This window comes from Euphorbia lathyris, chromosome 7 (genome assembly GCF_963576675.1).
Source record: "Euphorbia lathyris chromosome 7, ddEupLath1.1, whole genome shotgun sequence".
Lineage (NCBI taxonomy): Eukaryota > Viridiplantae > Streptophyta > Magnoliopsida > Malpighiales > Euphorbiaceae > Euphorbia > Euphorbia lathyris.
Window position 1 is genome coordinate 79,075,136 of NC_088916.1, and position 13,141 is coordinate 79,088,276.

General features: G+C 38.2%; 1 protein-coding gene across 1 annotated transcript; it reads right to left on the bottom strand.

The window, feature by feature from the left end:
- Nucleotides 1-7,592: 7,592 nt before the first annotated feature.
- LOC136234736 (uncharacterized) lies at nucleotides 7,593-12,713 on the bottom strand. The gene is made up of 10 exons (XM_066024211.1): nucleotides 12,319-12,713; nucleotides 12,058-12,167; nucleotides 10,107-10,172; nucleotides 9,683-9,982; nucleotides 9,212-9,594; nucleotides 8,906-9,005; nucleotides 8,759-8,812; nucleotides 8,599-8,685; nucleotides 8,379-8,507; nucleotides 7,593-8,289 (listed from the first exon to the last, which is right to left on the bottom strand). The coding sequence occupies exons 2-10, from the start codon at nucleotides 12,115-12,117 to the stop codon at nucleotides 7,981-7,983; spliced, it is 1,488 nt and encodes a 495-aa protein (XP_065880283.1). The 5' UTR covers nucleotides 12,118-12,167; nucleotides 12,319-12,713; the 3' UTR covers nucleotides 7,593-7,980.
- Between the last annotated feature and the right edge of the window lie 428 nt (nucleotides 12,714-13,141).

Sequence of the window (13,141 nt, forward strand, 5' to 3'; positions counted from 1 at the left end):
AAGCCTGTAAGCTCCCTGAGCCGGTCCTCAACGACCTTGATAAAATTAATCGGCGTTTTCTGTGGGGAGAGTCTGGGGATGGGAGGAAGATTCACCTGGTCCCTTGGAAGGAAGCCTGCCAGCCTAAGAGCAGGGGGGGTCTTGGTATAAGGCAAGCTAAGGACAATAATAAAGTCCTGTTAATGAAGCTTCTTTGGAGAATATGGCAATCCCCCTCCTCCCTTTGGGTTCGTCTTCTGTGCGGCAAGTATAGGAAAGATAGAATCTTTGGTGGCCCGAAGGAGAGGGTTGTCAGCTGTTCCTTCCTCTGGAAAGGGCTTAGTGTTGTTTTTGCTGAGTTCTGTACGGGGATTGGCTTGGAGGTGGGTAATGGGAGATCCATTAGTTTCTGGTATGACACCTGGATTGGTGACAAACCGTTGATTGAGGTGTGCATCGCCCCTCCGCCGAATGATCTCCTCTCTTGGAGAATTGCTGATGTGGTGGACTCGGAGGGAGACTGGATCTGGTCTAAGTTCGACTCCTTTCTTAGCCTGGAGACCCTCCTTAATATTAGAGGTGTGAAGATTAGTAATCAGGAGGAGGATAAGGACAGACACTGCTGGGCCTTGACTAATAATGGTTCTTATTCTTGCAAATCGGCCTATGAAGCTTTTACCCCTAATAGGGCTGATCCTCTTTTGGAAATTTGGAAGTCCATTTGGGCCCTCAAAGTCCCCTACCGCATTAGGAGTTTCCTATGGCTGGGAGTCAAAGACAGGCTCCTCACGAATGCAGATAGACACAGAAGGCACTTGGCTGTATCTGGTGCCTGTAGCAGATGCAGCGGCCATGTGGAAACCTTGTGCCATGCTTTGAGGGATTGCCCGAATAGTAGAAAGGTTTGGGAAGGGGTCCTTCCTCACCACATCCTTCCTTCCTTTATGGGGTTCTCTGATATTGACTGGTTCTCTGAAGGCGTTAATGGGAATTTGTTGGCCAGTATGGAGCACAGGGCTATTCTCTTCGCTATTATTTGTCACCAAATGTGGAAATGGAGGAATGAAGAGTTATTTGCTGAGAAGACTGTCTTTATTCCTGACCTTCGGTTTTACTTCTCGAAAAAACTCTCTGTTATTACAAAGAGTTTTGAAGGAGAGCCCCTGGTTCACCCCTCCCCGGTTAAAGAGGTCCAGTTAGTTGGTTGGAGGAAGCCCAGGGAAGGGGTTGTCAAGTTGAATACGGATGGCTCCTGCCTTAGTAATGGCAGAATTGCTGCTGGTGGAGTTCTTCGGGATGCTGGTGGCGCCTGGCTGGCTGGGTTTACCCATAACTTAGGTACGGGCTCCTCCTTTACTGCAGAGCTCTGGGGGATCTTGTCTGGCATTAAACTCGCCATTCGCATGGGTGTTAAAAGACTTTCGGTGGAGTCTGCCAATTTGGAGGCTATCAACAGGATTTCGGATAGACAGGCTGTTTGTCTTAAGAGTCAGAATCTCATTAAAGCCATCTCGAGGCTTCGTCCTGCCTTCGATTCTCTTACCTTCTCCCATATTTATAGGGAGCAAAACCGCGTGGCGGATCGCTTGGCAGCTGCTGGGCATGGGGGGATGTTAGGTGTTTCTACCCTTTCCGTTCCTCCTTCTTTTCTGTTACCTTCTCTTCTTGAGGATAGGATTGGGGTCAGTCTTCCTAGACTGATCCCGGGTTAGGTTTTTGTTTGTTTGTTTTTTTTCTTCCCTTCTTACCAAAAAAAAAAAAAAAACTATAACGTTTTCTACGGTTGCTTTTTTAAAAAAGTGTATTTCTTTAATATCCTTTTTTTTCTTATCTATCATTTTTCACATTTTCCTTTTTTTTCTTTCTTATCTGCGTCTACCTCGTTTCTTTTTCTTTTTTTGTTCTCGATGAGAATACTTCAATTTTATCTTCTTTCTTGTATGACTTGTATTACTATCTTCTTCGTTTCGTAAACGAAATTTCTATACCTTTTGAAATTGAAAGGTTTGGATGATAAGATCTAAAGAGAGGTTTGTGAAAGCTCCTATGAAGAGGTTGATTGGGATTGAGAAGAAGAATGGAAATATACAGAATGAAATTACCAATTTCTAATATTTGGTGTCAATGTTAGGTTTTTGAGTTATTGAAGAAGAGAATGTTGGTGTATAAGCATATGCCTAATTGAACTTTGTCTTTTTAACTACATGTGATTAGATTTGGTGTTTCTCCATCTAGTGTTTTGGTTGACCAATGAGGGTCAAAATTGGAGTTGGAGCTTAGCTTCTCTTTGGTTGCTTTTGCATCATCTTCATGAAAAGGTGGAAAACTTTCGCGTCGCCAAAACCTCATCTCGAAGCTGGCAGATCTCTTCATATTTTTTCAAAAAGAGGGCTTGATTCGCCCAAATGGAATCCTCCATCTCATTCACAGTCTTCTCGACATCTTCCATCTCATTGTTTTTCTTATTTAGCTTAGTTGTAGCTTGCCCCACTTTCTTCAGGGCATCAATATCATTCTTCTTGGCTAAGGCTTCAGATTTACGAGGTTTGACCAGTTCAAGGTTGGTCTTATCCATATCTTTTTGAAGAGTGGAAAGCTGCTCAGTGGACAGATGAATAGTTTGATCCTGATCTGCCAAATTATGCCTTCGGCCGAATGATTTCAGCTTGGGAGGATAATGAATGTGTTGTCTGTTAGATTCTACCCAATAAGGGATCTCTTTGCGAGGAGCATTCGAATGAGAATAATTTCGGTCTATGTTTTCTTTAGACCATTTGTGGTCATCATTGCTCCTATCGTGCTTGGATTCCTTCGGCTGATGCATCGAACTCAACCTTTCTTTAAGCAAATGGTTTAATCTATGGTCGTCCCGCTTGACAAAATCTCTGTCTCTTCTCATTAAATCGGGGAATGTCTTCGGCCTCATTGTAGTTAATTATTTGGACAAGTCCTTACTTTGGAAATTGATTGCTATGGCTTTAACATCTCCATCTATGTTCAGGTGTTTGATCTAAATGGCTACTCATTCGAAATGCTCCACCCACTCCTTCAACGACTCAATAGGCTCTTGTACCAGGTAGTTTAGATCCTACATGGTTTTGCCTTCTAAAATGGATGTAATTAAATGATCTGCAGATTCGTTAGACATTTGCTTGAAAGATCTGATGGATCCAAGTAAAAGTATATCATACCAGTAAGCAGCTAAATCTTTTAATATTGTTGAAAACAAACAATACATAAGAGCATATGTTGCCTTGGTGGTTTGAAGAGCCCGAAGAAAGTTTTTCACATAGATAGTTGGATCTGTCATGCCATTATAATCTTTAAGGAGGGGATATTTGAAACCTCTCGGCATCGGCTGATTCATTATCTCTGCATTCAAAAGAATATCAACATCTATAGTTTCAGGCAATCTGGACTCTAATCCCTCGTCTTCATAACATGCCGAAGCTCGTTTTCGAGGTTATAAACCTCTTTATTCAAAGAATGCTCTTCTTCTTTGGGCTTCGACTACTGCCTTCAGTTTCAATAATCTAGGGATTTAAAAACCTCCAATCTCTTTTTATGTGATTCACAATGATGAATCAAGGATTTAGTGGAATCATGACGAACGCCTCTATGACGCTTCAGGGATCTGGATCCTTTAGGCTTTGGAGCTTGTCTGACAGGTGAAGGTGAATGATGGCGTCTTCGGTATGGAGGGCTCGTAGGCTTCTCCTTAGATCTTCCCTGAAATACTTCTGGTTGAATTCCTTAGAGAATCCTCATTTTCTAGGACATGTTTGGGTGTCATGATGCCCTGTAAAATAAGCAATTGATCATTTTCTTTCTACATACTTGTCAGCTTCTTTTGCCTCCTTAAACTCTAACCGTATTATTTCCATCTGTAATGCATGCTCAACCCTAAGGATGTTCATAGACTCTTGAACAGATTTAAAGTTGTAAATTAGTTGTTTTGTTAATCCATCTATAAAAATGCATTGCTCATGATCTAATGACCCTATGCAGGCATCAATTCTTTGATCCAAAGCCGGTGTAGCATACAATGGCGTTAATGGATGATTACTGGAATCCATCAAGCCATGATTATGTGTGGCTGACGTACTAGGGATATTTTCAACTTGAAAAACTTGCTGAACCACAGGATGAACCACAAAACTATGAACATGAACCATTGTCACGAAAAACATCTAGGCTCACCGCAACAAATGATGTCCTTTATACTGAATGTTATCTTCTAACTGCTTCCGATGACCTAAAATAACAACAAACGGTCAGGGAGGGGCTGGAGTCAGGCGAACCCTCTCCGATGTTTAAGTTAGTGATGTACTGAGAAGTACATAGTAACTTGAAAGCAAATGATTAAAAGACAATAGTGTATGAAAAACGACGTACCTGTGGCTCTGATTTCAAGGCTATTTATAAGTAATTGTGTATCTGAACAAGGTTATCTACTTTTACACGTGGTAGTCCTTGATTGACTTCGGGCTCCTTTAATAACATCACGTGTTTGATGGGAACTAGGAGCGTGCCTTTAGGATTCGAGACAACTATTGGTCCACGTGTCCTTTTAGGCAGCTACTTATAGAGGATTTCCTATATGTGAGCCTTTGTGCTCTCATTTGTCGTGGGTTTCCTGGACTAGGCCCAAATATTGGATTCAACCCTTATATATTTACTTAAGCGCCGTGATCCATTTGTTTAATACTATATCACCAACCATTTCAGAGAAAAAAAACCCATAAGTAAGTAATACACTTGTACCAAAAAGTTCATAAGATACAACAGAGCCTCCATAGGATCCTCTTCAGGCTGTAATTCATGCAAAACTTTTAAATGGTTATCAAAGTCCATGGCCCTCAATCCATCACCCATCGCAGGTCATAAGGATGATAGAATCTAAAAAGAATCAGTTTCTACCCTAGGTCCTTAATATTCAAGCCTCTTTCTGGTCGCCAAAGACTCGCCAACATGTGCTTCATTATCGTAAAATTAAAAGACCTATTTATCATTAGGGGTTCCAACAAGACAATGATCACATGAGGAGAGAACGACTCTCGTGAGGAGCAACAAAAATGTTGACATAAGTTGTTCATATGTATTTTTTTTTGAAAATGATAAAATTAAAACTACTTTTTTTTTTTTACCATTACACGAATCTAATTAGAAAGCTGTGAAAGTTAATTTACCAATCTCTATAAAAGTCCATCAATGTTTATAAAATTCATTAAAAAAGAAATCTATGAAAGTCCTCCATAAGTTTATGAAATCTACAAAAAAAAAAAAAAAAGTAATTAAAAATCTATTAAAATCTATAAAATCATTCAATTAAAAAGTCTTTCCCATACAAAAATCTTTTAAAATTTCGGATACCATACACCCCTTAAGCTAATAAAAATCAATGTTATCAGAACCGGACCGGACATCAAACCGGATTGATGATTGGGTCACGGGTTACTTGGTCGGAACCGGATGACTCGGATTGATCGAACCGGATGACGTAAAATAAATAATATTTATATATATTTAGTATATATAATTAATTTAAAATTATTTTTATACATTATGTATATCCAAAATAAATTATAAACAACTTTTGCTTTATTATTTTTTGTTAATTTGAGTCTTAAATATATAACAAATAAATTAAGTTCAGAATAAATTGAAATATATCAACATATTCTATGTCATAAGATCTTTTTAAAAATATATTATAAACTTAAAACGGACAAATGATGAATGAGAAATTGATGCTTAAAGTGAATGATTTGATATGGTTTGGAAGAAGATAAAATGAAATTAAACATTCATATCCCACATAGAAAAAAAAATGAGAAACTTAACTGGTTTATAAGTAAATAGGCTTTACAAGCCTTTAACCAATTACTAGGGAAAATGCTCTCTCACGCGCAGAGGGGGTGCAATCGATTAACTGCTGGGTTAGGGGCGCACCCGCACGACATGGGCGATGCGAATGCTGGACCGGGGTCACACCGGTTCCCAGCCGGACCGCCGGGTCTCTCTGGTTTTTTGAACATTAAAAAAACCAAGCAGGCTCGGACCGGCTTCCTCACCGGCCGGTCCGGTCCGAGCATGACAACATTGATAAAAATTACAAGATAGAAAAACATAATTTATAAATAATATAATTGAGTATCTAAATCTAACAGGGGTTAAATGCATCATTAGTCATTAAATTTATATGGTTGTCTCAAAATGATCACTCAACTTCAATTTGTTTCAATAAAATCACTCAACTTTGAGTTTTGTCTCAATTAGGTCACTATGACGATTATTTCAGTGATTAAAAAACATCGGAATGATGACGTAAGTGATACGTCAATATAAAGCAACACATATCTCTGACCGAAACGAAATATGACAGCCACATGTTGGGTATTTTTATGAAAAAACTAAATTTTACTTTTTTTTTCATAAAAATAATCGACACGTGATAGTCAGGTGGCACATATGTGGATGTCATATGTCATTTCGGTTAGAAATATGAGTTGTCTCATATTGACGTATCACTTATGTCATCATTCCGATGTTTTTTAATCACTGAAATCGTCATAGTGACCTAATTGAGACAAAACTCAAAGTTGAGTTATTTTATTGAGACAAATTGAAGTTAAGTAACCATTTTGAGATAATCATGTAAGTTCAGTGACCAATAGTGCATTTAACCCAAATCTAACATGTTATGAGTGTTTACGTGACTATGTATCTATTTTTCATTAGTCACGGTGATAAATGAATAAATACAGGGAAACTTGAGACGGGATTGAACATACACTAATCGCTAAAAACCTATTTTTTTAATTAAGCACTTCACATATTCAGTGGCGAATACATGATTATTTGGTTGGAGGGTCAATTTTATACGTGCGTTCGGAATTTTTTTTTTTTACTAAATCAAATTTGCTTAATTTTTTTTTTGTATACATGCGTGTTATAATTTGAATAGTCAAGAACCAATTTTAAGTATTAATGTACAATTTCTCAAAATTAAGCTAGATTTCGTTTAATAGTCATAACATGTAAAAAAATTTGGATTTAGGGAGGGCTAAACATGTAAAAAAAATTAAAAAATTTGATTTCAGATTGCCTACCAGGCCAAAAAAAAATTATAATTTGGATTTAAGGAGGCCTAACTGGCAAAAAAATTTTAGAAATTTGGATTTATAGAAGCTTAACAGGCAAAAAAAAAATATTAGAAATTTGGATTTAGAGAAGTCTATCAGAACTAAAAAGATTTAGAAATTTGGATTTATAGAGGCCTTACAGGCAAAAAAAAAAAAATTAGAAATTTGGATTTAACCTTTTGAAAAGAAACAAGTGTTTTTAACCATCTCATCTACCTTTAAACAATGAAATATTACTATATAGAGTCTATATAGGCTAATATTAGGGGGACCGAAACTACTCGTGACCATGGTGGTTCCGGCGCCCGGCGGCCCAGCCCCCTCCCTGTTTCCGCCCCTGGACATATTGCACAGTAAATCCTATTCTTAGTCAGTAAATCCTGAATTCGTCACTGATCATATACCAGGTCGGAGCCTATATTGAGTGGAGACTAGCAAATTTTTTTTTTTTTTTGATGTTGAACACCCTTCAATCAATTCCCAATTAATTCACCTCAAAATTCAAATTCTATCATCTTATTTTCAAACATTTCCACAATTTTAGCTTATACATTCTATTAATAGTTACAATGACTTCCAAGAGGAAAAAACTATTTGCATTTTGTTGTAGGAAGTGAAAATCTTATCCATCTTGTACAAATCAAAACAAGACTCGCCTCGCTACAGCTCCGGTGAGTTCCCTTAACCAAGCCGCTATCTCCGTTGGCTAATTCTCCCCGGATCACATACCGAAACGACGAACTACAGCTCCGGTGGGTTCCCTTAACCAAATCGCTCTCTCTCTTTGGCCAATTCTCCATGTATCACATACCGAAACAACGAACTATAGCTCCGGTGGGTTCTCTTAATCAAGCCGCTATCTCCCTTTGGCTAATTCTCCATGGATCACATACCGAAATGACGAACTCTGCGGTAACCAATGAACAAACTTGTCTACCTTTCTCCTCATACATTTCCTCATACATCTCTGTTGTTCTTCTGTAAGACACCCGCTTATCGCCTCTAGTAGCCCGGACACATCCATTGCGACGTCCTTAGCGAAGTACGAAAGTAGTTTTGGTAGGAAAATCTTTGTGTCCTTGTGTATGTAGACACTTGCTTGAATGAACTCTTCTTTAGCAAGCTTCAATTCTTGAAAGATGTTCTTCGCTGTGAAAACTCGAACCTGAGATCATAATACAACGAGTTTGAATCTAGGATTGACGTATAAAATTTGCATTTCATTGTGAATTCAGAAGAGAGTGCCATTCTTACCGCGGGATCGGAGTATGTTCCTGTACATAGTGCAAAATGAACAAGTGGCTCGGGGTATTCTAAGGCGTACACATGCTTAACGCTCCCTGTCTTCGATTTCCTCCCCGGAGAAAATAGATTTTGCAGCCACTGCAGTCATAAATCATACATGTCTCGTGTTCATAAATCGGAATGCATAATTGATATAGCTAGCTAGGGGTCTCAAAGGGGAAGGAAATACCGGTTCTGAGTAATTAGACCGAATCCCGAAGATAGAGCTTTGTATTGTACACGCAGTTATGCAATGTCCGCCAACATTATATGTCGCCTGAAAGATGGAAATTACGGTGAGACAACTATCGAATAAGGTTCAACGATAAACAACTAGACATGCTCTTCACCTTTGAAATGGAGGCGCCTTTTACGCGACTACGAGTTCCATATGCTAAGTATGCCTGCGAAGGAGATGTCGTTAGTACGCTTACAATGTATTTAAAACAGTACAATTGCTAATTAAAACACGGAGCTGCCATCGAGTAGAGACGTACATGCATGATCAAAGCATTGTGTATGTTAATCCAAAACGCGAGCTTTTCTTCGCGCTTCATCTTCGTTGGATCAACTTTCTCGAGACTCCGAACCAATGACCTACACAACTATAAAACAAGTGAGAAACTTTAGAAAAGAAAAAGACGTTAAGTATTTTTGAGGAAAAGCTGTTTTCATCTAGCATCTTTCGGACCAAAAGGCCCGAACTCTTGACTGATGCCTTAGATGAACCGAAGACCCGAACACGAGTATAAAACAAGTGAGAAACATACGATATATATACAGTAAAGTTACGTGTGAACCACCTGAAAGTTTTTAGCATTACAGCTGCATAATTGAAACTATCGTCATCGAAACATATCTTCAGAACTTCGACCATTGAAGCGTATGGCCCGACTTCTTCTTTCAATCCTTGATGATTCACTACGGGATCCTCACTATACTGTGGACTCCAATTATCACAAGGATTGCGGGAAGAAAATATACTTGACGACGAAAAGGATGAAGGAGGAGAAGATAACGAACCCCCTTGGCAATGAGGGGGGTTAGCGAGTCTGCAGTAAATAGAAGATATACATTTCAATATGTCTTCGGAGAGTCTATCCGGAGTATTAAAACTGTCTAGTAAGCAGGAAGCACCAAGGTGATCTGCAAGGCTGCGACGAGCAGAATCAGCATTCTTTCGATCCTGCAAATGCTTACCAAAGAGATCACAATGTAATCACGTATGTGATAAAGGAACGGAATAAGCAAGAAGTTCGGTAAGTTATGAGTACCCTCGTCGATGTTGAATGTGAGCTAGCAGAACAACTCTGATCATCTGAACTGATCCAACAATGCGCGGGGGTGCGGGTGGTCTGATCAACGTAGAAGGACTTGGTCTCTATACATGGTTTAACGTTGTTGTCATGTGATTGATTCGCTACAACTTGTGATGGTAACGTTTTTTCAGCGACATTTGATGTAGCAGGCAGATGCTCTTCATAAGCCGTCCGGTAGAGTGACAAAAGATACCTCTCTAAATGCAGAATTTCGGATTCAAGCGTGGCGATCTCTTTCCTCAATGCATCAGAAGACTGCATTAGATGATCAAGAGGTCAAACCAAGATTAACAACATGAAATGTGCGTGTGCGTGTGTGAGTGTTTCTTCGGCTCCTTCAGAATGTGTTTAAATTGGAAAATGTGAGTATAGATTAAACCTTTGCAGGAGTTCCGGTACTAGGAATAGATATGACGGAGGCGACCGTGTTCTCTGACATTACAATCTGAATCAAAGCAAAGCATAAAGAATTCAACTTAATCAACAATGTGGTTCAAATCACAATCGTCTCTAATCTTGTATCACAAATTATCAAGTCTCGGGTATCACGAGACCCGACTACACCCAAAAGCTCAAACATATGCACTCAAGATTCTAAAAAACACAGAGTTCAGTGAGATCTCCAACAGCATAGCCTCAATCAACTAGATTATTAAACAATTATCGACCAAACCAAATTATTCCGGAGAGAGCTTGAGCTGAAAACCATTTTTCAGACTCCTCACCGGACATTTATTTCATTCATTAGGAACTCGACAAGCTTCATAGATGTGAAATTAGAGATGCAATCATAAGAACAAGAGATTTATATAGTTGGCCATTTTTTCCTACATCCTCACATTAGTTAGGAACTAGATCGGTTGTTGATTACAACAAGCTCGATAAGTGTGAAATTAAACATGCGATCATAATAACAAGAGATTTATATAGTTCGGTTATTTATGCCTACATCCACGGGCGGGGAAAATCACATAATTCATTAGTAAAATCCCATCCTTTATCTTTTACCCAATACCTAACTCTCAAATCTCATGAGACCCGACTACACCCGAAAGCTCAAATATATGCACATCCCAACCCGAGACACGAGCTTCAAAATGCAGATAAATAAGTAAACAACTCTTGCTTATATAAGCCTAAATACGCCGAAAAGTATAATAATTTTCCTAATAAGATTCACTTAAAGAAAGTTTTCAATTCCTATTCTATTTAGGAAAATCAAACAAAATAGGATTTTAGATATAGCTTAACAATATTCATGTGAATGACCACTCCGTGCTGCACGGAAACGGAAACTGACACAGGTTTTGTTGCTATCTAAAAAATATAGCTAGGAAACGGCAGGGACGAATTCAGGGGGGCTTTAGCACCCACTGGTCAATGGGAAAACGCCAAAACAGACACAGAAAACGTAAAAATATAGCTAGTAAACGGCAGGGACGGGTTTCAGGGTGGCTTGAGCACCCATACCGGAAAACGCCAAAACAGATCCAGGAAACGTTGTTTCTATAAAAGTATAGCTAGGAAACGGCAGGGATGGGTTAGGGGGGCTTGAGCACCCAATGGTCGCCCGAAAACTATAATAATTTTCCTAATAAGATTCACTTAAAGAAAGTTTTCAATTCCCATTCTATTTAGGAAAATCAAACAAAATAGAATTTTAGATATAGCTTAACAATATTGATGCGAATGACCACTCTATGTTGCACGGAAATGAAAACTGATAAGGAAACTTAAACTGACACAAAAATGGAAACAGACACCAAAAAGGTAACGACAAGGACGGATTCAGCATCCACTGGTTGCCAGAAAACGCCAAATTTTCTGTGGAAACTGTGTGCCGGATTTTAATTTTGTATATAAAACATACAAAAAAAAAATATGAATTTAGCACCCATAAATTACGACAGACCACCGCAAGCACCCTATGAGTGAATCCTGATCAAACTGATACGGAACTGAAACTGACACGGAAATGGAAACAGACACCATAAAGGGAACCAGAAGGACAGATTCAGGGGCTTTAGCATCCACTGGTTGGTTGCTGGAAAACGCCAAAATTTCTATAGAAACTGTATGCGGGTATTTAATTTTGTATATAAAACATAAAAAAAAAAAAAAGAATTTAGCACCCATAAATTACGAGAGAACACCTCAAGTACCCTGTCAGTGAATCCTGATCTCACTAAAAAACTGTAATGGAAACGGAAACTGACACGAAACGCGGCAACATAGCAACTCATATTATGCAATGACAAGAACATCAGTTGAAATCTTTCAAAGGCAATTACTTCTCCTGAAGTAAGCAAAAAAGGAAGCCAGTCACTTACAGAATTTGATAGAGCTTGAGCAGATAGCCTAGGTGATATATTTAGGACATTGTTGAGCATTTTCACAGTCTAAAACACTAAAACCCAATATAAGAATTCCCAATTTGCATCTGAAACAAAATAAAAAATGGAGCAGCAATAAGAGTTTGTTAACTCACATCACATCCAATGAAATAGAAGAAAAGGCACAAAAAGAAAAGGGAAAAAGATGAAATCTTTGACTACCACTAAACAATTAAAATTAGATTAAGTGTCTATTACCTCAGTCAAAGGCTACACAACTTCAACTTCAACTTCTCCAACCTAATCTAAATAGAAAAAAGAAAGGAAGTTAGTGTAAATCTGTAATGGTGTTAGGAAGAAAGAAAGAAAGAGGGGAAAAGGACAATGGGGGGACAAGGTACCAAATAGGCATTAAAGACAGCAATTATGAGACTCAGTTGAGTTGATGAGTGATGACAGAAGCAAAGCAAACACATGCACTTAATTAACTCATTAAACTAATAATAATCATTATTATTAGATATTAGGTGGAATGGAAGAAAGTAAACTTAGATGATGATGATTATGATTATGACTTTACTAAAGATATATGGAGCAGGTTAATTTTAATTAGTTCAGCTAATCTCACTCACTCTTAATTAAACCCCTTAGTTAGAATCCATCCAAATCAAAGCAAATCATAATAATAATAAGAAAGAAAGAAAGAAACCATATCTTCTAATTGAAAACCAAATAAATATCAGAAGGAGAAGAAGAAAGAAACATCAGCAGATGTTAATTAATGAAATTGGTAGACAAAGCATTAATAAAATTGCTCAAATTGCTCCAGTACAGTCAGTGGCGGACCCAAGGTTTGAGATTAGGGGAGGCTAATTTTAGTCTTGCAAGTGGGGCAGATTCAGTGACGATTACAGGATTACTTGGAAGGTCAATTTTACAATGACTACATTTTTATGGCAGTTTTGTTTTTCAATCTCATTTTACATCATTCTTGGCTATTTTTTCTTTTTGTTCCGATAGATATTTTGGGAGCTATCTTGCATTCCAAACGCTCAATTTGCCGAAATTGGAACCATCAAAG

Excerpts from the sequence above, each read along its gene's own strand:
- LOC136234736 (XM_066024211.1), bottom strand. The coding sequence starts at position 12,117 with ATGCTCAACAATGTCCTAAATATATCACCTAGGCTATCTGCTCAAGCT. Across the intron at positions 9,983-10,106 it reads GTACCGGAACTCCTGCAAAG|TCTTCTGATGCATTGAGGAA; the intron begins GTTTAATCTATA and ends CATCTAATGCAG. Across the intron at positions 9,595-9,682 it reads CACATTCAACATCGACGAGG|GATCGAAAGAATGCTGATTC; the intron begins GTACTCATAACT and ends AAGCATTTGCAG.